The 26404-nt window shown below is 35.4% G+C and overlaps 1 protein-coding gene across 1 annotated transcript in view; it reads left to right on the top strand.

Moving 5' to 3' along the window:
- The window catches only part of TRAF3 (TNF receptor associated factor 3), a 41522-nt gene that overhangs the window by 9063 nt on the left and 6055 nt on the right, over nucleotides 1-26404 (top strand). The window contains exons 2-9 of the mRNA XM_015815659.1: nucleotides 4006-4264; nucleotides 6787-6838; nucleotides 10393-10497; nucleotides 13801-13968; nucleotides 15982-16062; nucleotides 19744-19818; nucleotides 22545-22637; nucleotides 25810-25950. Coding sequence (XP_015671145.1) covers nucleotides 4023-4264; nucleotides 6787-6838; nucleotides 10393-10497; nucleotides 13801-13968; nucleotides 15982-16062; nucleotides 19744-19818; nucleotides 22545-22637; nucleotides 25810-25950 — 957 coding nt within the window. The 5' untranslated portion in view covers nucleotides 4006-4022. The remainder of the gene's footprint in view (nucleotides 1-4005; nucleotides 4265-6786; nucleotides 6839-10392; nucleotides 10498-13800; nucleotides 13969-15981; nucleotides 16063-19743; nucleotides 19819-22544; nucleotides 22638-25809; nucleotides 25951-26404) is intronic.

Here is a 26404-nt window from a genome sequence, read left to right as displayed (position 1 = left end):
CATAACAGTGCCTCCCACTCCCAACTCACCCAAACGCCGCAGCATGATACTGTGGTCCACAGTATCAAAAGCCGCTGAGAGGTCCAAAAGAACTAGGACAGAGGAATAACCCCTGTCCCGGGCCCTCCAGAGATCATTCACCAACGTGACCAATGCCGTTTCCGTGCTGTATCCCGGCCTGAAGCCCGACTGGAGAGGGCCCAGCATATCCTGGAGATATGCTGGGCCCCTTCCTTCCTCAAATTCTCAAGTCTATTTTATTTCACTGTGCCTTTGATTCTGATTGATTCTAGGTCATCATTATACTTATATTTATTTAATTTTGTATTTTATTTTTGTATTACTTTTTTTCCTTTTTTCATTTCTGCTTTTTGTAACACGGCCCAGGGCTGCATGAATTGGAATAGTCAACAAATACTAAATCTATGACCAAACATACAGCCTTTTTTATGTTACGTCCCAGATCCTAGTGAATGATTAGAAAATCAGTGAATCTTAGAATGTTTGTTTCACATGAAGGAAAAGTAAACTGGAAAAACTGAATGTAGATAGAACATCAAAGCTTAAGAATAAATTTTAGTTCTGATTTATTGATCAATAGTAAATTAATTAATGTCAAAATGAGCAATTTTAAGGATGTGATTACCATACCATTGTTCCTCTAACTGTTTCCATGTTGTAACCATGTTTTAACTTTTTGCTACTCTTACTATGTATTACCAGTTAAATCCCAAACTAAATAACTTTTAATCTGGTTCATTTTAAATACATATAAATTTTGAATACTTTGTTAGAATATGAAATTGTGCCATTGTACACCTGGTTTTAGTAAATGGTACACCATTTGATGCTCATAAAAACATCTTCAAAAACAAGGCCTCTTCCTGAACATAAGTGTCAAGAACAGATGGCAAGAATATACAGAAGAACTTTATGCCTGCAACAAAGAGACCCAACTTCCCAAGGACGATGAAGAAAGGGATGCAGAAATAGGACCAGCCATCCTTTAGGAAAACGTCATGTGGGCAGTGATCCAGTTGCTAAACAAAAAGGTCCAAAATATTGAACCATCCCTTCAGAATTGCTGATGGCTGCACCATCCATATCCATCATAGCTTTGTGCCAGAAAATTTGGGGAAAGAACACATGGCCACAGAATTGGAAACGATCAGTCTTTGTCCATTGCCAAAAAACAGTAACTTTAAGAATTTTCTAATTAGCACACACTTGTCCTTATCTGATACTCTAGCCAGATTCTCCTTAAGATCATACAACAATATCTGGCACTATACAGTATCTGATCATCAAAAGGGTCTTACCTGAAGCTCAAGCTAGTTTCATTATCCATATTGCAAATCTATGCTGGAGCATGGAAAAATCTGAAGAATATCAAAAGAACATCTACATCTATTTATTGACTACAAGAAAGCCTTAGATTGTATTGATCATGACAAGCTGTGGAGAGCCCTAGAAGACCTGGGGTGCCAACACATCTGATCAAGTTGGTGCACCACATTTGTGCACTTCATGTACACAAATCAGGAAGTGTCTGTGAACGTCCTATGGACACACTGACTGATTCAAAAAAGAGAAAGGAGTGCTGCAAGGTTGCATTTTTTCATCTTTTTCATTCAACTTGTATGCCAAAGTGATCGTGATGACACTGGAACTTGAAGAATTAAAAATCAGAGTAAAGATTGAAAGAAGGAACATCAATAATCTTTAATATGCTAAAGACAAACTCTTCTCAGAAACCAAAGAAGGCCTGTAATATCTGATCAAAAATATTAAAAAAGAAGCTAGACATTTGGCCTCTTCCTGAATATAAAAAGGACAAAACTTATGAGCAGTATAAAAACTACAAATGTCTAAATAACAATTGGCAGTGAAGAAATTGAATGTATGCAAGAATTCACTTTCCTAGGATCACAAATTGTTCAAAGTAGGGAATGTAGTCCAGAAATAAAGTATACAATTGCACTGTGTCACCCAACATTGATGAATATAAATCAAGCATGGAAAATCAAGGACATCAGGCTGGCAAATAAATGCAGATTAATATGCACTATTGTGTGCTCCATAACTAGTTATGGTTGTGAAAGTTGGAGCAAAGCTGGATAGGAGGAAATTTGACTCAATCAGGCTATGATGTTGGAGAAGGTCCTGTGCATTCCTTGCACAGAAAGGTGACAAGTAAGTACAGGAGTGTATAAAATCAGACATCTCACTGGAAGGCAAAATCACAAAATTCCATCTTACTTATTTTTGCCATGACGTATAATCAATTCATTGGAAAAGGCCATTCATTATACTCAGAATGGTCAGTGGTAAAAGAAAGAAGCTGCCATAAAACACGATGTTAGATGCCATCAAAGCTGATACCAGCCAGAGCATAAAACAATTTAAAGAAACCATACAAGACTGGAAAATGTGGGCCATAGATTTGCCAAGAATCAGAAAGCGATTTAACAGAAAGCCTCATTACAGCTGGTTTTATAGAACTGAGATATATTGTGTACATATTTGATATAGCAAACATTGTTTTGGATGTACTTATGGTTGTAATACAAAATAAGACATGTGACATGTCTGAGAGAAAGCTGTGGATGCATTAGTTTCCCCTTTTGCTTTTACTAAGGTGACAGAATTTTTCTGGAAGGATTAAATACCACTGATGTAAACTCTGATTTTGTGGAATATGTGCACATTGGCATTGCAATGTTATTCAAAATGTTGGAACTAGTTAAAAAAGAGGAGTAGATGAATCATTCTAAGCTTAGTGGCAGGAATAATTCATGTGAATTTCAAGAAAGACAATAAAAATCAAGAAACTTGAACTCATAAGGATATAAGGCAGTGATGGCGAACCTTTTAGAGACCGAGTGCCCCAAAACTGGCCCCACCCCCACTCCACCCCCTACCCCACCCCACCCCGCCTGCCCGTAGGGCCACTCACCACCTCCAGGGCCCACCACAGATCACCCAGCAGCGCCATGGCAGCCACGCCCTCTGCCCACGCCCCGCAGCATCAACTATGCATGATGGGACATGAGGGCAGTCTTGTCTACGCTGCCTAGCTGCCATGTCCTTGGCTGCACTGTTCCTTGTGGGCCATGCTCGGGGGCGAATCTTCTCCTGGAGGGCTACTGGTGAGGAGGGGATCACGGGGGGAGGCAAAGCTGGGGCAACGGCACGTGTGCCCACAGAGAGGGCTCCGAGTGCCGCCTTGGCACCCGTGCCATAGGTTCACCACCACTGATATAAGGGATATATTTGTTGTGTCTATCCTCTTACCCTGAAATGTGATTTAAAGTACAGTTGGGAAAGTTTACCTGACTGGAAACAGAGGGACAGCTAATGCTGTTGAGAAGGATGAGATGGCAGCAGATGTAATATATACTCTTTAGCTGTCAGTTATAAGACAGTATCACTATGTTGCCTTTGAGGAACTGGCTAGTCTTGATCCAAGACTAAGGTATTTTGAGTTGATAAAGTGCAGAAATAGGCAGAAGCAAAGGATTTAAGGTTTTGCACAAATATAAACAAGAGGTAACCAGGTCACAGGTTTCTGCCATAGTCCACTGAGAGCTAAAATGTTCCAGTTCCTTAACTTCATTGTTTTATTCTCAGTGCAGATATGCAAGATATGCATTGCTCCTCCCTGTGACTATTAATGATCCTAATACTTAGGAGCTGTAAGGATGAACAAGTTGAAAAAATATTGGTATTCACTATGTCTACTAGAAATTCTATTTCAACAGGTTGGTATGAATGAACTCAATTGAAAAATGTTAAGTTTGAGGTGGTAGGTGGTTACTTGATGAGGAATCATTGAGGATTAAGCCTTATCCATGGATTGGCCCATAGGAGGAAGTAGTATGATTTCAAGCAAATGCAAGTGTGATCTGTGCATTCATTTTCATATGAATTATATAAATAAAAGATTATGCTTTGTTTTATTCTTAATATGTTTAATTATTGAGCATACATATGTTTTCTTTATAGTATTTATTAATTCCAACATGGATGCAAGCAAGAAAGCAGATCTTCCAGTCTTAGTGGAAACAATACAGCAGAAGGCAAATCCTGATCGCCACCCTATCCCATCCATTTATGTACCAGAACAAGGTGGTTACAAGGAAAAATTTGTGAATGCAGTCGAAGACAAATACAAATGTGAAAAATGTCATCTTATCTTGTGTAATCCAAGACAGACAGAATGTGGGCATCGCTATTGTGAGACCTGCATGAGTTCTCTGTTGAGGTTAGTCATTCTTCATTGAACTGGATTTTAAAAAAATTAGGATTTTAAACCTGTATCTCAATTCTTTCTTTGCTGTTTACTTGCAATTGACACATTAAATAACAATACTGTATGCATTAGGTACTTGCAGAAAGACTGAGATACAATTCAGAGTAAACATAGGTTAGGTTTGTATTGAGAAATCCACTACTCATATAAATTTAATATAAATTAATAAGTACATCATTTTTTAACTCAGAAAAAGATGAGATTCCCCCAATGCAAAGATTCTCAATCTTGGCAACTGTAAGATGTGTGGATTTAATTCTCAGATTTCCCATAACTACCTGGGGAATTCTGGAAGTAGAGGTCCATACATCTTATATTGCCAAGGATGAGAAATATTCCTCTAATGTTATGCTACACTTGAAAACTTTTCTAATTTTAATTGCTTCCAGAGAGCCTTAGAATGCATATGTGATATTAAATATAAATTATTGCTCTGATTATTTGTATCTGTGATACAATATTTAAAGAGTGTTATCTGCAAAAGAGCATTTGAGCTCTTCCCCCCCCAAATAAGATAGTGATGAAGTATCTAAGAAATAATTTAATTTTAAATTGCATGTGTGTGATGGTATGGTTGATACAAAATTTATAGGAGTTTGAAATGATGCAGTGAGGCCATAAAATTGAAATGTTCATAATTGTTGAATGAACAGAAAATAGCAATGTGATTTTTACATATGTGTAGAACAAAACAAATTGAAGGCTTTTATAGTGGCTCTGGTTGAATTATTGTTCTAGGTAGTTTCTAATTACAAATTGCTGCTGTTAGGCTCACTGCACAGATTTTAGATACCTTTAGATCCTCCTTGATATATCCTTAATATGCAGATATCAGACATGCATCTTACTGACTTTTCCTGATAAAAGTCATTGTGTATTACAATTTTCTATCTGATCATTTTCTGATATAAAATGTTTAGCATTGGTATATTACCAAAATATTTTCTGTCAGGAAATAATAAATAAAAGTAAATTTAAATATATAAAATATATAAAGAACAAAAGGGTTTATGGCAATTTTAGTACCTAGCATTCTCCTGCATTGTTGGTTTACATGTAGTGGCTTTTAAAAATATTATTTTCAATGATTGTATTTTTTTTCATTTTACAACTATTGAAATAAATGAAAGATGTGTCATAATGATGATTTTCAGAATTGTGCGTAGTTCTCTCCCCCCCCCCCCATTTCTGGTTTATATATTGGCATTCAGTGATGAAGCTGTGAGGCTTTAGAAATTCTTTGGGTCATTTGAGGATATAAATACAAGAACTACCGATGATTTTTCAGTGATGACTACTGCTTAGTAATCTCTACGACAGAGCAGTTGGAGAGAACAGACACGCCACTGGAGTAGATTCAGCACGGACTAGAAAATGATGACACCTTTCTGCTATTTGGTCTGCTGCAGAATGTAGTTTGTAGCATTGTACTTGTACCAGAGGAACAAACAATAAAGAAAAAAAATTCAGCCAGTGCAGAACTGTTGCTTTTAAAATATAAGGTTTCAATTTGATTAAAATGGTCAAGAACTGTAATGATGATAGCTGACATTCAAATGTTAGACAAACAATTCAGTATAGTATTGTAACAATTATTGCTCTATTTTAAACAAATGCCACGGCAAAACCTTGGTTGTCCACGCACTATGCAAGAATTTGGCCTTGAACTTGTGAATGCACTGTCTAATAAGTATGAAATGTTATATTTTTTCCAAACCATTTGTAGTGTAAGATCAAGTCAGGGTCTCTCATCCCTTTCAGCTGATGGGCAGATTTGGAATTTTGAGTGGATTTTAGGGGTTCTCTTAAAAAATGGACATGACAATCATAAAAAAATCTATGTAACAGAAGGCAAACTAGTAAAGTTGTTTCCTTCTCACTTCTTCTAATCTCTTCTGTTGATAACTACCACCTCAGCTTAATTCTCTTTCTTTTCAGACCAATGGCATACTTCAGCTAAAACACTACATTTTTATTTTCCAAGAATAAAATAGACCTCTCTGGGACCCAAAGATATTGCTGCAAATACAGATTGTATTTGAGATTGATGTTTTGCTTCCTATTTATTTACTTTTAAATACAAAATGTAGAAAATTGGTGGAACAGGTACCCTGGCAGATGCCAAGAAAGTTATACCTAAGCCTATGGGCTCCCATAAGGGTCACAAAGAGAACCTGTGATTTATGTGTAGGCACCCTAGAACAATGAAGCAGTTGTGTTTATAAAAATGTGTCCTGAATTGCATAAATCAAAATCTACATTAATATGGCTCCAGTCTAGTCTCTCTTTGCTTTGTGTCTCTCTTCTTGGTCTCTCTATCAACGTACACACCTGATTGTTGTTAACATTAATGCTCTCATCTCTAAATAATTTCTTATTTCCATATTCTGATTTGTCTCCCCCCCCCTCTATCGGTAATTATATCTCTACAAACAATTTATAATCTAAAATCAAGGTTTTTTTTTCTCTTCTAGTTCCACAAGTCCAAAATGTACAGCATGTCAAGACACAATAGTGAAGGATAAGGTATAATTTCCCCCCATAATCTTGCAATTTTGCTTTGCTACTGTTACCATTACTAGCATAACAATATTTTGCTTTGGTTATACTTTGAAAATCCATGTAACTATATAACTCAAATTAGAAAAGGTTTTGTCCTATGTAAATGAATCTCTGCATTTCTTACTATAGAATTTTTATTAATGCAGTTCTTGAATGAACAGATCTTGTTGAATTCTTTTGGTTTTCCCCCCATTGCTTTTCCTAAAGTTTCACTCATTCAATGGGCTGGAAATAGCACGTGCCATTTTATTTTTACAATGATTTACACAAATGAATAATAACAAGGTGGACTATAGACTTATTTTTAACTAAATACAGGTAGTCTTCGACTTATAATCATAATTGAGTCTGCAATTTTGGTTGTTAAGTTGTGATGGACATAAAGTGGGTCTCCTTGTAACCGCACCCAGTTTTACAACCTTTTTTGTGGTGGGCATTAAGCAAACCCCATTGTTCACTATGAGGCATTTTTTTCCTCAGAAATTCAAAGTAAATGCTGGTTTCCAGGGAAAAAAAACTTAGTAATTCATGGTCATGTGACCATGAAATGCTGCAAATGGCCATAAATGCTGGCTGGTTGCTGGGTTTCAAAAATGCAGTCACATGACTATGGGAGGGCCCCAGAAGTTGGAACTTCAAATCCACTCATAAGTTCCTTTTTTGAGGTCTTTTATAACATTGAATGGTGCTCAATTGTCTACATCTGCAATACAAACATTTTCTCTGACAATGTCCATGAAGAGAAGTTCATATATACACACACATGCAGGTAGCCAAAGATAAATGTTGAATCCCCAGAGACAGAAGGGGGGAAAGACATTTAACACTAGGGCCACCAGAAATAGATATATGTTTGCCTGCTCTTCCATAAGGAAGCTGCTTTGCATTATGTGAATATACATGGCATGCACACATGAATGGGAAAATATTGAAGAACTTAAAATGAGGAAGCATATAAAGTCCAGTATCCTTGCCCAGTTTGGTGCCTTTAGTTGTACTGCATATATAGCCCGAAGAAACTGCAGTCTTGGGAATCCTGGCAGTTGCACACGTACTACATTTGGAGGATAATAGATTGGGGCGGCTATAGTTCAGTTTGCTCTTTACAATATTGGCCAAACAAATACTATCAGAAAACTCACTGACAGACTCAAAAGTATTATACATTTCCTGTAATATCCTCCAGCTGATATTCAGAAGGTGATTGGAGGGTCCACTGAGTAGACATGACCAATTGCATTTTGCACTGCTAGAAAGTGTGTACTCTTTTTCATTTTAAAGAAGAGTTAAAATCAAATTCTGGCAACTGAAAGTAAATATCATTTAACCCATGTTTCTTTGCTGAAAAATCAAATCCAAATGTTAATGTTCTACTACTGTATAACAAAATATTTGAGTGCTTTAGAAATTAGATACTACTTCAGTGCCTGAACTGCTCTTCTATGCTATTAATTCTGATTTTACCTGCTTGATCTCTTCCTTTATATACTTTTTTAGCTGGACCTCAAATTGAACTGGTCGTGTAGCATTCATCATATAGAAAATTATTTAGTGCTGAGGTCCCCAACCTTTTGGGCACCAGGGACTGGTTCCGTGGAGAAAGGCTTTTCCACAGACCAGAGAGTGCGTGGTTTTGTGTGCTGCCTGCATCCCACAGATGGGGCTTTGCTTGTTTGTGCGGACCGGTTGCTGGCATGCCGCAGCCCGCTACTGGTCCACGGACTGGGGGTTGGAGACCTCTGGTTTAGTGCAAAGTCTTGTTATCTTGCTCATTTCTCTGCTCCTTAGTCATTTGTGACAGATCTTTATTATTCTTTATAGCTGTTTTTATTGTCTCATAGAATCTACTTTAAAAACAGTAAGCATTGACATACGGTCTGCTTTTGTATAGATAATCTAAACTCACCTTATATGTTTTGTGTCCATATGTGTTCCAATCAGTTGAGAGTAGACAGTCCTGGGAAATACAATTTGCCTCAGCTGTATACTTTGCAGCTATGAACCGAGAGAACCGTTGGAACCATTCAAAATCAATCTACAGCTATATAAATAGTATTATGGTCTAGCAGTTAATCCTAGAGTTGAAAGATGTGTTGTCATCACCCAACTCCTTGATAGGTAACAAGCAGGTAGGAGAGAAGAAGTGGTATATCCAATTTCTATTGAATTATGGTTCTCTACTATAGTTGATATTAATAAAAGTTGGAAGTACACAGATAGCCTTAAAGGTTACTAAAGATTTCCTTGGACTGCAATTTTTTTTTGTTTAAAGAAAAATCTGTACCAATCAATCTTAAATGTAATGTGAAAAAAATGTAATTGCAGTTTTTAATGGTTAAAATGGGGTGTTTGTTCATTTTCTGATTTTTTGGACTGGGTCAAAAATTGTGTTGCAGCTGCCAAAAAAGCCAACACAGTGCTAGGCTACATTAATTAGAGGGATAGAATCAAGATCACGTGAACTGTTAATACCACTTTACAATGCCTTGGTAAGGCCACACTTGGAATACTGCACCAAGTTTTGGTCACCACAATGTAAAAAAGATGTTGAGACTCTAGAAAGAGTACAGACAAGAGCAACAAAGATGATTAGGGGACTGGAGGCTAAAACATATAAGGAACGGTTGCTCGAATTGGGTATGTCTAGTTTAATGAAGAGAAGGACAAGGGGGGACATGATAGCAGTGTTCCAACATCTCAGGGGCTGCCACATAGAAGAGGGGGTCAAGTTATTCTTCAAAGCTCCTGAAGGCAGGATAAGAAGCAAGGGATGGAAACTAATCAAAGAGAGAAGCACCTTAGAACTAAGGAGAAATTGCCTGACAGTTAGAACAATTAATCAGTGGAACAACCTGCCTCCAGAAGCTGTGAATGCTCCAACACTGGAAGTTTTTAAGAAGAGACTGGACAGCCATTTGTCTGAAATGGTATAGGGTTTCCTGCCTAAGCAGGGGGTTGGACTAGATGACCTCCAAGGTCCCTTCCAACTTTATTATTATTATTATTAATTATTATTATTATTATTATTATTATTATTCAACATTTTTTATTTAACTTATTTATTTACCATATTTAGGAACTGCCAATCTTCTTCCTTTTACTATAAAATGAAGAACTGTTCTTATGTATAATTTTCATGTACTTTAAGATACTGCCAATTAAAAAAAATTGATCAGGGCAAATATTCTATAGTACAATGTAGTCTATTTGAGGGTTTTTTTCAAACTAATTCAGACTTTACACGAATACATCTTGCTGTGCAAAGAAAAGTGAAGACGTTCTTGTATTGTCCGTTTGTAGTAGTTGCTGTCAAAATTTCTTAATTCATAAAAAAAAGTTCTGAAATAGTTTCTCAGATTTCATGTGAATGTATGTTTATTTATTTTAATTCTCTAAGATAAGTTTATTGAGCCATTTATCAGAGTGTAGTTATTTGCATCAAGCTGGTTAGTGTCAAAATGATAAACTTTTAGATCATCATTGCAATTAAAACTCTATTAAATATCTGTTAATTCTAGATATTTAAAGATAATTGCTGTCGAAGGGAGCTTCTAGCACTTCAGATATTCTGCAGAAATGAAAATAAAGGTTGTCGAGATCAACTGACCTTGGGACAGTTGCTGGTAAGTAGTTGAAAACCTTCCAATATGTTTTTGTCTCTTCCTCTTCTTTCATCACTGAATGGCGGATTATATGATTTGTGGAGTTAACTGAACCTAAGTTACATACATGTATGAAGTAGGCTAAGTCTCTAGACCAGGGGTGTCAAACTGCCAGCCCGCGGGTCGGATGCGTCATCCAGAAGCCGCGCCCACCCCATTGCCGGCAATGGCAAAACCATCCTGATACGTTGTGCGACGTCACATGACATCGCAAGTTTGACATGTCTGCTCTAGACCAAGGTTTCTAAACTTTATATAGCTAGGGAGAGTATATTTGTTTAGTATCTTTTTAAAGGCTTATTGTTGTGCAAAATGGCAGATCATTTATACACATAGATAAAGTAAGATTTTTAAAATTTAGATTATTCAGTTATCGATACTCTGATTGAAGACTTCAGCGGAAAACTTTGTTCTTCTCTAGTTACGATGTATTGTTATATGAATAGATTGTGACTAAAGTGATTTATTTAGAGGGTAAAGTGAGTGACTTGTATAGTTCTTAAGGACCAATGCTACTTTTTTTAACAATGCTGGTAGCAGGCCTATTGCTCTAGAGTATAGTAAATTCAAGCATGCAGTAATAAAGAGTAGTCACCATTCAAACAATTCAGATAAGCCCTCAGAAAATTGCTCAAATATCATCTGTGTACAGGATATCTATTCATATAATAATACCGGAGAAAGCCTTCTCATATTCTGGAATTCTGGAAAAGATAATCAAACAACGAATCAGCGAACACTAGAGGCAAACAAAGTCATTACTAAAAGCCAACATGGGTTTGTCAAAAACAGATCATGCCAGACAAATCTTATTGCATTCTTTGACCAAGTGACAAAATTAGTGGACCAGAGGAATATAATTTACTTGGACTTCAGTAAGGCATTTGATAAAGTAGATCACAACCTACTACCTAATAAGATAGAAAAATGTGGGTTAGACAGCATCACCACCAGATGGATTTGTAGCTGGCTGACCGGCCGTACTCAGCATGTGGTCCTCAATGGAACTGCATCTAGGTGAGGGAAGTGTGTAGTAGGGTGCCCCAGGGTTCTGTTCTAGGCCCAGTGCTCTTCAACATCTTCATCAACGATTTGGACGAGGGGATAGATGGGGAACTCATCAAATTTGCAGACGACACCAAGCTGGCAGGAATAGCCAACACTCCAGAAAATAGGCTTAAGATACAGAAGGATCTTGACAGACTTGAACACTGGGTGCTATCTAATAAAATGAAATTCAGTGGTGAAAAAAATAGGGTTCTACATTTAGGCAAGAAAAACCAAATGTATAAGTATAGTATAGGTGGTACCTTGCTCAATAGTAGTTAACTGTGAGAGGGATCTTGGAGTCCTAGTGGACAATCATTTAATTATAAGCCAGCAGTGTGCTGTAGCTGCCAAAAAAGTCAACACAGTGCTAGGCTGCAATAACAGAAGGATAGAATCACGTGAAGTATTTATTAATACCACTTTACAATGCCTTGATAAGGCCACCAAAACTTGCATCCAGTTTTGATCATCATGATGTAAAAAAGATGTTGAGATACTAGAAAGAGTACAGAGAAGAGCAACAAAGATGATTAGGGGACTGGAGGCTAAAACATATAAGGAATGGTTGCTGGAATTGGGTATGTCTAGTTTAATGAAGAGAAGAACGAGGGGTGACATGATAGCAGTGTTCCAATATCTCAGGGGCTGCCACAAAGAAGAGGGAGTCAAGCTATTCTCCAAAGCGCCTGAGGGCAGGACAAGAAGCAACGGATGGAAACTAATCAAGGAGAGAAGCAACCTAGAACTAAGGAGAAACTTCCTGACAGTTAGAACAATTAACCAGTGGAACAACCTGCCTCCAGAAGCGGTGAATGCTCCAATACTGGAAGTTTTTAAGAAGAGACTGGACAGCCATTTGTCTGTAATGGTATAGGATTTCCTGCCTGAGCAGGAGGTTGGACTAAATGATCTCCAAGGTCCCTTCCAACTACTACTACTACTACTACTACTACTACTACTACTACTACTTATTATTATTATTATTATTATTATTATTATTATTATTATTATTATTATTATTATTATTATTATTATTATTATTATTATTATTATTATATACAACTGCATGTGGTAAACATTGGCTTCCAACTGAACAAAGGTACTTAATCTGCACTTGAAGGTTACTATGAAGATGAGAAATACAGAGTCAGATTTTGCATTTCTCCAAATGTTGTTCCAAAAGCTCAATCAAAACATTTAGACATTCGTGTTTTCAAATAAAGTGTGTTTTGAAGTATATGAATGTAATGCACAAGTTTTTGTTGTTGTTTTTTTGTTCAGATAGTACAACAATAGATAGAATAGACTTATTAGTGAATATGTGCAAATTCTGACCTCTCTGTTTAAATCCACCAAGCCAAAGAAAACTGAAACTATGAGTAGCAGGTAGTATTTATAAAATGTTATCTGATTTAACTACATGATCACATATTAAAAAATAATAGACTGGCAACTAAAAATATAAAAACATAGAGAAATTTACTATTGTTGGATACTAAATTCTTAAGTACTCCAACCCAATAAACTTTGGTAGGTACCTCTGTCAGTGTTTTGAAGTTAATACAATAGTCCTCAACTTACAACCATAATTGAGTCCAACATTTCTGTTGCTAAGTGAGACACTTTTAAAGAGAATTTTACCCCATTGTACAACCTTTCTTGCCACATTTAAGTGAATCACTGCAGTTGTTAAGTTAATCACACGGTTGTTAAGTGAATCTGGCTTCCCCATTGACTTTGCTTGTCTGAAGGTCACAAATGATGATCATGGAGCACTGCAACCATCATAAATATGAATCGGTTGCCAAGCGACTGAATTTTGCTCACACAACTTTGGGGATGTTGCAACGGTTGTAAGCGTGAACAACAGTCATAAGTCACTTTTTTCAGTGCTGTTGTAACTTGGGTCACTAAATGAACTGTTGTAAGTCAAGGACTACCTGTATCATATTTTAGCATTACTGCTGCAAGAAGTCAGATGTTTCCAACTTCTGGGTGGCAAATTTATTGGCAACCAGGTTTTTGTGTTTTTTCTCAGCTGTTAATATAATATTAACTTATACTTTATGCCAAAGATAAAACAAGGAGGAAAAATATTTTGAATTTCTTGCAAAATTGCTAAATAAAGTTAACAAGATTCATTATCTTTAAATTGATAAATAAACTAAATCTATTACATTTAGTGTATTGGTGACCTGGTGTTGTTGGTTTCAGACACATCTAAGAAATGACTGTCTCTTTGAAGAACTTCCATGTCCTCGTACTGATTGTAAAGAAAAAATACTGAGAAAAGATTTACCAGATCATATAGAAAAAAACTGTAACTATCGGGAAACAACATGTAAATACTGTAAAAGCCAAGTACCAATCATTATGATACAAGTAAGTATGTCTTCTTAGAAAGCAAAACAACTTTTCAGGAAGGTATCTATGGTGAATAAGGTCTTTTGAAGAATCTGGGAGCCTTTAAGACAGACAGCTCATTCAGTGCCATATGCACACACTTAATATAATAACAATGCACCCTTTTCTCCATTGTTTCTCATTCATTACAATTAGCAGCCTAGAAAATGGGATTGAATGGAAAAAGTCCAAAAGGCTGAAGTCTCTTAAGGTCACTTTTATTGCCTTGATTGAAAAGTGGAGGAATATTTTTATATGATTATTTCAAATAGATAACCATGATTTGGATAGCAATCTCTCCAAGTATAGGGTCCAGAGGCTGTAATTTGAAAGTCTTCTAAATAGTTTACAAACTGGGAAGCATATGCCCTAAGAAATGATGCTGCAACATATGAGCTTCATTTGGAACATTTGGGAATTCAGATTTCTTAAATCTTTCATTCTGTTGGATCTAATAAGGAGTGCTCAATGGCTATATTTGGGGAAAATAACAGAAAGTTATACCATTTTTTCTCAAATCATTTTACATGGGTGAGAGGGAGTTCTCAGACAATAGAGGAAACCAACTGATTTTTTTCTTACAGTCACAAATTCCAAGGCTTCAAAATGAAGAGGGAGGAAGGAAGCTGTACAGGACTGGGGGATGGAATGAAAGTTATACAAATAAGCTTTTATGTTTTTCTGCTTTTGATAATTCAGACATTTCTAACTTCTACATGTTCTGCAAAGTAAGAAATCCCAGTTATATTGAAGATTTTCAATTCAATGAATAATAACTCTTCTAGAGACTTGTATCCTTGGCACTGATTTTTTAAAAATTAATTTAAAATAACATACAACTGTATGTTGGGAAGGGCAACTTTTATCAACCTGATACCTGATTGCATCTGCTAGTTGTGACTTTGATTACCATAGCAGCAGTATTAAAACCTTGTTTCTTTGCAGATCTTTGCAAATCTTCTTTGCAGATTTTGGGGTTTTGGTGGGACAAATACATGCCTGTAGCCTTCAAAAGTCTAAATTTTATATTAAATTCTCAAATATGAAAAATCAGCCTAGTTGTGTTTTACTTCAAGCTTGGAAACAAAACCCTGCTTGAAACATTCTGTGCTGCCTACATCCTATTGAAAAAAAGCTTAGAGCCAAATATGGAGTGTTTCAAGCTCCAAATGAACCAATAGGAAATAGCCTTGTTATTTTCTTTTTATCACAATGCTGCAGAAATAAGTAGGATGGCAAAGTTGCAGAAAAATCCAGTGTTTTAAAACTCTCTGCTATAGGATGAATCAAATCATTTCTAGGGTTCTCCGTAGAGACTCATTCAATCTTCGGTTAGTTGAGGAACCTCACAGAGGTCCATCATCAGCATAAAGAGATCAATATTCTGCATTCATTTCATTATGCAGTTGATGGGCATATTAACAGTAGCAGTGATCAAGACCCTGTAAAATCTACAGAAGCCTGGCTGGTCAGATAGTTGTTAGGAATAGATTACTTGAATGAATTATTATTGAGTACCCACTTCATTTTTGTTCTATAAAAATTTAACATCACTGTGCTGCAATCAAGTGTTGTGTTTACAATATATAGATGTGCACATACACATTAAAAAGTGATATGTATGTATATCATACATCATCACATGTGTGTACGCACACACACACCCTTGCTGCACAACTAACAAGAAAAATGCATTATTAAAAAATTATGTCAGCATAAGATCATTCGTGCACATTTACTTCCAGATAATAGAACTCAATATAATGTACATTTTGTTCAAACTTGGAACACTTGAAATGGGAGGTTGGAGGAAGAAACATTTTGTGCATCTCTAAAAGGCAGATATTTCAGTCATAAAAATAAATTATATTGACAGGTTATAAATTCATGTTATTTGTTTTAAGAAATAACTTCTTCGCCATTTTTTTTGTCCAGTACAAGTGATTATGAATGTATAAGTACATGACATGATTTTTCCTATTGTTTTCTTAGAAACATGAAGATGCAGACTGTCCTTGTGTTATGGTTACATGTCCTCATCAGTGCAGCGTTTCAGCACTCCTCAGAAAAGAGGTAAAAAATCATATTGCAGAGCTGTTTATAAAATCAGATAACATGCTGTATTATATTAGTTGCTGCAGAATGTTTTTGTTAAAATAGCATGTAAGAAATTTGCCAGAAGCAGCTCCAATACATTTGAAAAACAAGGGAAACAGTCTTTCTATTACCTTTAACTTTAAAGGTATTTCTAAACTCCCAGAATATAGTGCTGCAGTTTTCTTAAATAAATAAGTAAACAAAAATATTCAATGCTTGCAGCAATTTTTTCCCTTTACCCTTAATACTGTGTTTTCCCGAAAATAAGATCCAGTCTTATATTTTTTTGCCTCCAAAAGAGACATTAAATCTTATTTTCGGGGGATGTCTTACCCGCAGACAGGCCTCCCACACCCCGAACCTGTCGCACTGCCAACTGACTTCTGCGGTTGCTCGCAGCAGGCTGCATTGGTGCCACTTGCGGCAGGAGGCCATGTGGCACATCATACTGATGTCACCACTTGCGGCAGGAGGCTACCTAGTCCCTGGTGCCAGTGCCGCTGCTCATGGCAGGACACCGTGTGGCACATCGTGCTGGTGTCGCCGCTCGTAGCACAATGCATCACATGGCAGCCTGGCACGTTGCGCCAGTGGCACTGGCGCAACGTGCTATGTGGCCTCCTGCCACAAGTGGTCGCAAACAGCAGCAGAAGTAAGGCAGCTGTGCGATAGGTGTCAGGGTGCGGTGGTCCTGAGGTAAGTGAGTATGGGGTGCATGGGGCAGCTCGACCCCCCCCCACTCCTGCCCAAGCTTGATTTTTACATGTGCACCTTGCCCCATCTCGTACAACTAGACGGGGACGGAGTGGGCAGGGTCTTAACTAGGGCTTATTTTGGGGTTAGGGCTTATATTAGGTACACATATAAAATCAAGCTAGGGCTTATTTTGGGGAAAACATGGTATATGCTGCATTAAAACTCATTATTATCGCAGGTATCAGAAAAACCTGTTTGTTCTTTCTAATGAATAGGTAGTATAGGAAATTTTAGGAATTGTGTAATTGCTTGGTAAGTTTAGAGCCATTAGACTGTTAAGCTGACATGAACAACTCAGTTCATAATCTGTGGTCTTTTCCTTATAACTTACATTAATCAATCAATCATGAGGGCACAATATTTCTAAGAAAGTAACATACAAACTTGTATTTATTTCTTCCAATAGTCTCTTTGATTTGAGAAGCTATTTGAACTGGAAGCTAAAGTAATATACATGTAATATAATGTAATATCTAGCCCAAATACCTACATCCTGCAATAAAGAGGACTCAGTCATACAGGATAAAAAGTCTGACTGAAATGAAATTTTAAAATTACCTTTAGAGATGGAGAGTTTTTTTGTTTGTTTGTTTTGGTTTGAGCAAAAATCAGTGCAGGAGATATATTAATCATACCTTGGCAATACTTCTCCAGTCCTTTTTAGTCATTTTATTCCCAAATTTCTTTTCCAAATGAACTCCAAAACTGTCCTGGGTTTAAAAAAAGTGCTAGAGGAGAAATTTGGGTAGATGATTTAGCATTCTATACCCTGCCAAGCAATTTTTCTTTGCAGTTCAAATGAATGGTGATGCCTTGCATTACTGATTGAAGTAATGTGATGCCTCACCTTCAGTGTGTATAACTATAATCATATTCATTGATGCTAATTAGAAAAAATTATGATGATATGATGAGTTTATTGGTATTTATTGGTCTGAAATTAATATGGATGTCTTCTTTTGATAGAACATTTATTAGAGGTCTACCGACCCAATGGAAACAGGTTTGAAGCAGGGAGGGAACTATTCAGAAGATGTATTTGAACTATGTGTAGAATAAACATCCCACAATTCTTAGTATTTACACTAAAGTTAATAAGATTTGGTGATTTCAGTACTGAGTGGGAAATAGATTTTTGTCAGAAATAGACTTATGGACTTCAACTCCCAAAATTGCTCAGCCAGCCAAGGTTGGAAACCCCTATAAATGATTGATCAGGTTTTGTAATGAGCAAGTAATGTCTAGATTATTTAATAAATTCAGAAAAATCATTACAGTTGAATAAAGCTTATGAACCAATATCATAGCTGAGGTTATACTTTTGTGGGAAAACTTTATTGAGTTTAAATTGTAAAGAAAGTTTATCTAAAATTTTCTGAAATAGCAGAATAGCTAATTAATATGGCTCTATTTTATTGCTAAGTCACCTGATTTGCCAACAGTGAAATAGTAATCTCTTCCACTGTTTTGAAAATCTCCCACTAATATGAAAACTCCAGCCAAAAAATAAGTGTAGTACAGGGGGTATGATTGCATAAAAAATGGAGATGGCTTTCGTTCTATGAAATTGACCAAGCAAAATTGTGAGATCTGGAAGGAAAAATAATTCCTAGATTTTTGTTCAGGAAAATGAATTTGTACCATTCTCTTTACACTTAGATTTTTCTCTAGGATGATATTATTCAATTTTAAAGAATTACTTTTTAAGAAGTATGGATTGGCTGTTGTTCTTTATTTAAAAATTAGGAAGTTGCATTTCTTGGATTTCCCCCCCCCCCCTCAATTTCTATAGTATCTTAAAAAAAATTCTTAATCTTTATAAAAATAGCATATCCTATGTTACCTGCAGTTATTCTTACTCTGATGCTATATAGTAATCTAAAACTGTTTTTTCTCGTGCATCTATTATATGCCATAAACAGGAAGCTGAGCTGTGGAGATTTTATGGACTCCATGATCCTGAGTCATATCTCCATTGGTTGCAAGCAGAGGGTTGAGGAACAAGGAATGTTTGAGATCACGACATTGTATAAGGCAGCCAAGATTTCAGTGTAGTCAGTATTCAGTGATGCTTTAGAGCACGGGTGTCAAACTCACTGCGTTACGTGATGTGTCACGACATATCGTGAGTTTTTTCGCATTTCCAGAGCTGGGGTGGACGCGGCTTCCGTATGATGCAACCGTTTGATACCCTTGCTTTAGAGGATCTAAAAGCTCTTTGTGGAATAATAAAAACCATTCCTTTAGTATTTGAATTTTTCCTATCTTATATCTACTGCTCTTAGCTATTAGGATAATTTATATATATATATATATATAAACAGTGTGAAACAACATGTAGTTACTTAAGCAACTTTTATTTCTATGTGCTGTTTTAGTAAATATAAATTTTAATTTACAAATGTATATGTTTGTTTCATGCAATATTTGTTTAAAGTCTCTGTCAAAATGTTCTATTTTCTTATCACTGGAATTTTGCATGAAAATTTGTTTTGAATTAAAAATTTGGGAGGCGGCCTGATGGGGAAGGATGTGCATTAATACAGTGAAACCTCTATCCGGAACGATTGGCCCACAAGGTTATTTAATGTGCCTCTTGAAAAATTGGCTTTTTGATAAAAACACACTGAAATCCTTTTGAAATTAGCTGAAATGATTATTTGATTAGGTTTCACTGTAAATGTGTCAATTTGTATATTCTACTGGAATGTTCCTGTGATTACATGTGTATGTGTATACTCTCAAGTACAACTGGAGGTAATATGAACACATGGTTTTAAAACAAACTAAAACAAATTAACCACAGTGCAAACTTATATTGCATCCCCTATATATTTTTAATCTTATTATGCATACATTTTCCATCCCCCCAAAAAAACTCACATTTTTTTCCTATTACAGTTGAATGCACATTTGTCAGAATGTATTAATGCCCCAAGTACCTGTAGTTTTAAGCGTTATGGCTGCACTTTTCAGGTCAGTATATAATGATTTATATACTTGATGAAAGTCTGCAATAAGAAAATATTATTAATAACTCTCTGGACTGGACTTGATGTCTCTTGTTATCCATGAAGAGAGAATGCATCCAGTTGCTTGAGTGATTAAAAGCTTCATATTAGATTTACAGTAATGTCCTTTTTCTTTTCTTTTTTCATACTTTAGAAATTTAAATGGTTTAAAGAGTTTTGAATATCAAATTTAGAATATGCAAGACACATTTTTTTAATTCAAGAAAGCAGACTGTAATTATTTCAGCTGTTTCAGCAATCCATTTTTTTTCTTTAGAAAAGAAACATTTCAATTCTTCCTGTTTGAGTGGAATCAAATCCATAACAGGCTAAAAACTTCTATAACTTCCGCTGTTGTGAATTTCGCTTAGATATGTATTCCATATAGATTCAGAGTTTAGTGGATTGTGTTCAAGAAAACTAAACATATTAGCCCAGTACAAATCTGGTAACAATGATATTGTAAGTGTGAACAGACTTGTTGTCTAACTTTTGACAATAAAAATTAAATCGGCAAAAACAAATTAGTATAGTAGAAGATGGGTTCTTTTTTATGTATGTATTTTAAATTTGTGCAGTACATGTTTTTCTGTAAATTGCTTCTTTGATATCAGTGTTAAATTCCAACAAGAGAGTTATATTAAAAAGGATGGGGTAAAGAGTAGCTCACTGAAATAAAATCCTTGCATGTCTTCTTTTATTTTTAATCTACCTTGCAGGCTTGTGACTTGTGGTTTAACTTTATTTATTTGAATATTAACTGCCACTTTTAAAATCTAATGTTGAATCCACAAAATCCTTTGTCCCCCCATAGTTTAACACTTTTCAATATTTTGGGAAGGAAGGGTAGTGTAATCCAAGTTCCTTATAGAGCTATCATTCTCACTGTTTAAAGTTGGACTATATTTCCATGTAGCGATGCTATAAGATCAGTAAGAAGTAACAAGAGAAATAAACTATTTTCTTCTAAAAGGCTCTCTAGACACCAAATGGCACTGAGTGGTAAAATCAAAACATTAAGTGGTTTGCATATAACACAATTGCTCTAAGAAGAAATAGTCTGTTATGTAAGCATTGCTTCCTGTTCCTTCTTTATTTTTATGTTGTGTGTTTGAATATATATGTGTTTACATATAGTTTGAATATATTAAACACAATGTACATAGTGACATTTATAAGGATACATTTGCAACATTCTACATAATAATTCTTTATCAAAATGACATATATACTAAAAGTATGACAGAAAGGGATGGCAAATACAGTCTTCCTTAAGTACTCTATACTATAATTTCTTATTTAATTATATAAGATGCTGAGCTATATTGTGTCTAACAGCACTGAAGTGTTCTGTACATTCTTTAGAGTAGGGAATTTTATTTTGTTAGATCAGGCAGTGCTACTATTTCTGGGGGTATTTGAATTGGGTCTGACTGTTTTCATTTCAGTCTATTCAGCTGAAACTGCTTGTCTCTGTATAAAAGCATTTTGATAACCTAGAAATTTTAATCTACCAGTCTGTGGAACTTTAATATAACTAAGAAAATGACTGCTACAACTATTGCCCTTAAAACCACACTGTTAATAATGTCTATCTGCCTGTCATTTCTGTTATTCAGTCATGGAAAGAAGGTAATTGAGTTAAAACACAATTTTTATGACTTCATGGACATATCCGTGTAGTTTTCGTAACAACAGTAGTGATATAATTTGTCACTGCCTTCTTGTAAGATGTCCCTCCCTCCAAGCTTATAGTCTCAGATCTGCTGACCTTCACCAATATACTTTAGTTTTTGAGATTGGTGAAAGTCAGCTGTGCTGCCATCGAACTTTAAAATCATACAAACATCTCAGAGCCAGTAGTCTTGTCATCTCATCACTACAAAACCAACTAGATTTTTCTAGGAAAAAATCATATTTTCCTTTTCTTCCACAGAAGGTGGTATATAATTGTCATTGATGAGTTTATTAACTATGAATTTGTCTAGACTCCCTTTACGTTGATGTCTGTCATATCATATAACGGTGGCTTTGTAAAACATTTTTTGTTTGTCTGACTGAATCTCTTGTAAATTATCTTAAATGGATAACTCCAGTTTTACTGGGGTGAAACCCTACCCATTTCCATATAGCCATGTACAAAGATGGAAGATTGCCCAGCACCCATTATTTGGTTTTAATATAGGATGCTTCCCCAGGGAAGTTTATTGTAAGGATAAGGGAACTTAACATTTGCGTAGTAAAACAATCAAAGGAAGAGATGGTTTAACTGAGAATGACTGGATGGTCATAATTCTTTAAAGAAATATTGGCAACACTATAGGAAGTCAGGGTTTTTGCCACTTTTTGAGATAATTATTTGCTATAGAGTACCATTTGTGGAACATTTTACTGTTAAAAAATTTACTACGTAACCTTCAGTTAGATGAAGATTCTGAAATGTGATTTGAAATAATGATAACGTAGTTGTTATGTTTTTAAATTTTCAAGAATTTTTGGTACATCACTAATTATTACAAAGTTGAATCTGTGTTTTTATCTGTACTCCAGTAAATAGGTCTCTAGTAATATGTTTGAAAATGCATCAGTGGGCTAATATATAATATTGTTCAATTGTAGATGGGCTAATGCTATACTTTAGTGTAGGTTTGCTAAGAAATGAAGCTGGCTAAAATATATTCTTTGTCACAGGGAACAAACCAGCAAGTTAAAGCACATGAAGCCACCTCAGCAGTGCAGCATGTAGACTTATTGAAAGAGTGGAGTAATTGTCTAGAAAATAAGGTACATCTCCTGCTCACATTACCTTTCCTATTTAATATATTTTACTAATGGAGCACAGGTAAAATTCTGGAATTTGGAGTGGTTATCTAAGTACTCTTCAGTTTCAAAGGCAATGAAATGACTTTAAGAGCAAATCCAAACTAAACTGCCTCATAGTTAAAAATAAACATTGAAATAGTTTTTTCATGAATCAATGGCATATTCATATTGTGCTTTTAGCTGGATGCTTCTCATAAAATATTTCCCATTGGGTTCATCTCATAAAGAAAGGAGTTGGGGACTTTTAATAATAGAGCTGAAGACTTTTATCATTTACAATTTATCATTAACAATCTCTAACAGAGGCTGTGCTAGAAAATTTCTGGTTTTTTTAATTGCTCATAGAATCATAATGCATTATTCACAGAATTAATTTCTGCTATATTTTATTGCAAAGTTAAGGTTTATTCTACTTGATGGATCATGAAATTGTATACTTAAACTTATCTATAATAGTTTCACTCCAGTCCTTTTTCTTCTTGTTCTTTCTCCTTTGCTCCCCCCAAACAGAATTATAATAAATATAGTACACTCCAGGATACACATTTTTAACATTACACTATATACATTATATACTATATACAATATACATTATCAGTATTCCTATGTTATATAACAAGTGAAATAAACCCACCAATCATGATGTTAGCTTTCTTGCATCCTAATAACAGAAGAAGTCAGTATTTGCTATTTAAATTGTAGTATTCAAGATGTTAGCTAAATCAATTTAATGTTTATTTGTGCACTTCTCAAAATCACTAGTGCCCATGCAGATGTCTGAAACATTTGAGTGTGTTCTCACAATGCCTTAAGCATTTCAAAGAGAAGGAATGAGCATCACTGCAGATACTGGAATTATTTTCTTTTCTACTCTGTCCCTATCCCCAACTAACAAGAGAAATGCCAGAGAACATTCATGTTTTTAGAGAGTTGTGCTTCTGTTGTGCTATTTCTGATTAAATGGTTTGTCTTTGTTCCAAGAAAAACAGACAAAATGGAGTGATGGCATAAGAGATCTTCACTGTATGCAAAATTAACAATCCTACCTCACCAAAGTACAGTTGTTCTAGTGTTCTATAAACCTAGAATATCTCAATAAGATAATAGGAAATATATAAAAACAATGTTTTTTGTCCAGGATGGCTCAAAGGTAGAAGTGACATCTAACACAACTGTTCAAATAAAGGGCATGCATGTGATTTGGAGTTTGTGAGGATGCCCTTGCCATATCCATCTGCAGTAGCTTAAAGCAGATTTATCTTTTCCCAGTAGTGCATAGCTAGCTGTTCCTTCACAATCCTGAGAAAAATGTGCTTAGTTTAAGGAGTTGCAGATACATATTCTGAAACATCTTTTGCCTTTGAATCTGACTCAAAAGAACAGCCCTAGGACTTGACACGTATAAACTGCAATTAAACAATAGTTTCTTCAGAAACGTGGACTTTGCCATTTTTGTTGGAAAATATTTTCTAGGGGTAGAAACAAGTTACAGATTCAATTCTTTTTTTTTCAGAAGTGTGATGCTAGTGCCTTGTTAAAAGAAAATTAGACTGGTTTTCAAGTGTTGATATTGATAATCTGAAGTGAAATTTGAACTTGATTCTCATCTTTAATAAAGCTTTATGTAATATTTATTTCAAAATAACCTTTCTTTTGATCTAGTTATGTTGGATTTCAACTCCAAAGTGATTTGTAGGTAGCATGGCCTTTGATGAGAATTGGTCAAAACATCTGGAAAGCACCAGTTTTGGGGGGGGGGGGAATTGTTATGTGAGAAGCTTGAAACATTCTGTTATATGGGTTGTCTTAATAAATAGACATAATAAGAAAAACGATACAGGTTATTATGTTATGGTATGCACATTTGGGGACCTGTTAGATTCCAAGGGCCAGCTGCCCAAGGCAATATAGTCCAATAATCAGTAAAAAATATCTAAAGGGTTACAGATTCCAGCACCATGTTACATGCAACAAGTACCAATGCAGAATCTGAATATCTTTATATGCATCCTTTCTAAAATAGTTAGGAATCATCTCATCTCTTGCAAATTTTATTGCCTTTGATATTATGTTGTTGCTTTGTCATCTTCAACTAGAATATATGAACAGGTATACTGGGTTAGTCCCTGAGAGAATTCTAAGATAAACACTTATTCATAGAGGTGAGATTAGCAGGAGAACCTAAAATGAATATAAAATAGTACTTCTGGAATGGTGAATGCTACTTGCGTGATACCACCTTGGCAGGTTACCTGATCTGCCTGAAGCTGACTCTGAAACTGTAGGTAGTAAGCTAAATATACTTTTTAGAGTTTTGCTATGCCTGGGCATACATCTTCATTGTGTTTCTGTGTTTCTTATAGTTCAACATTCTGCAAATACTGTTTGGGTTCCAGAGCAAGGTGTTGGGAGAGCACCCTCTCTTTTTTTAAACAAAAAAGGGTTAGTTGATCTTACACAGTTTAATTACTGATGGTAGAAAAACGGATGTTTGTCTATCTTGGTGTGTTTTTACTGTTGATAGCCAGTGCCATGTTGGATGGATCATAGATGTTTATCCTTAGCAGTTTGCAATAAGGTGTGTTTTACATGGACATTTTTTTCTAGCTGCTCTCAGTTTCAAATATATAGAATGTGCTTTTGGCAAGACGAGGGCTGAATTCCAGGTGCAAGATATTTTTAGGGAAGGAAAAACACTGATGAACCATGTACAAGTTTTCGTGGGTGATGCATGCTGTGAATAAAATGTATTAGTTAGCAGTCTTTTATGAAACTGTTCAAAAGTCTAGAAAGTTGGCTAAGAATTTTAAGGAAACAAAAGCATGGATTGATTACTTTCAGGGAATATCAACAAAGCCTTTCCCTCTTTCATTTTTTCCTTTGTGTGATTTCATTCATAAAAATATTACAGGGTGAGTTTGGCTTTCATCATTTGTAGTTTCACTTAATTACTACATATATAATAGCTTCAGTCCTGGCCACAGAACAAATCCCCAGTAGGTTTATTTTGTTTATGAGACAAAGCAGGATGACACAATTATCACCATCTTACTTCTTTTGTAATCCATTGACCATGAGAGATAGCTGAAGCTTTTCCACATTTGGAGGAATAATTGTAGATTTTTTTTTTCAGGTGGCCATGCTCCAGAATGAAAGCTTGGAAAAGAACAAGAGCATACAAACTTTACATAATCAAATTTGTAGTTTTGAAATAGAAATTGAGAGACAGAAGGAAATGCTGCGAAGTAATGAAACCAAAATACATCACTTGCAGGTAAGATTTTGGCTTGTCTTCCATAAAAAAAAGCAGAAACTGTTTTCATAGGTTTCCCCAGTGATAAGCTGTTTCTGAATAGATAAGTGTTCAGAAAACATGGCTGTGCAATATAGATGCATTTTGATAGTTCCTGTTTGTTATCTTCATGAAGTTTTATGAATACACGCAGATACAGCTTTTATGGTGAGAATATATATTATTATTTGTAAATCCAAATGTGTTTGATAGTCACTTTTCTATCTCAACTAGCGGCATTCATTTATCAATGTAAATTACACACATACTGTATGTATGTTAGGCTGATTATTATTATTGACTTTCTTTTTCCTAAGCCAGTGGGTTAAAATAATATAGGTACAGCTCTCTCTCTATTTTATTAATGCAGAACAAATTGATACTTTTTGTTAAAGAAAATATATTCTAGGCAACTTTTTTTAAATGATTTTTTTTT

This window comes from Protobothrops mucrosquamatus, unplaced genomic scaffold (assembly GCF_001527695.2).
Source record: "Protobothrops mucrosquamatus isolate PMUCROS unplaced genomic scaffold, P.Mucros_1.0 scaffold359, whole genome shotgun sequence".
Lineage (NCBI taxonomy): Eukaryota > Metazoa > Chordata > Lepidosauria > Squamata > Viperidae > Protobothrops > Protobothrops mucrosquamatus.
The sequence above is the reverse complement of the archived record's forward strand: the minus strand, read 5'-3'. Positions and strand labels throughout refer to the sequence as shown.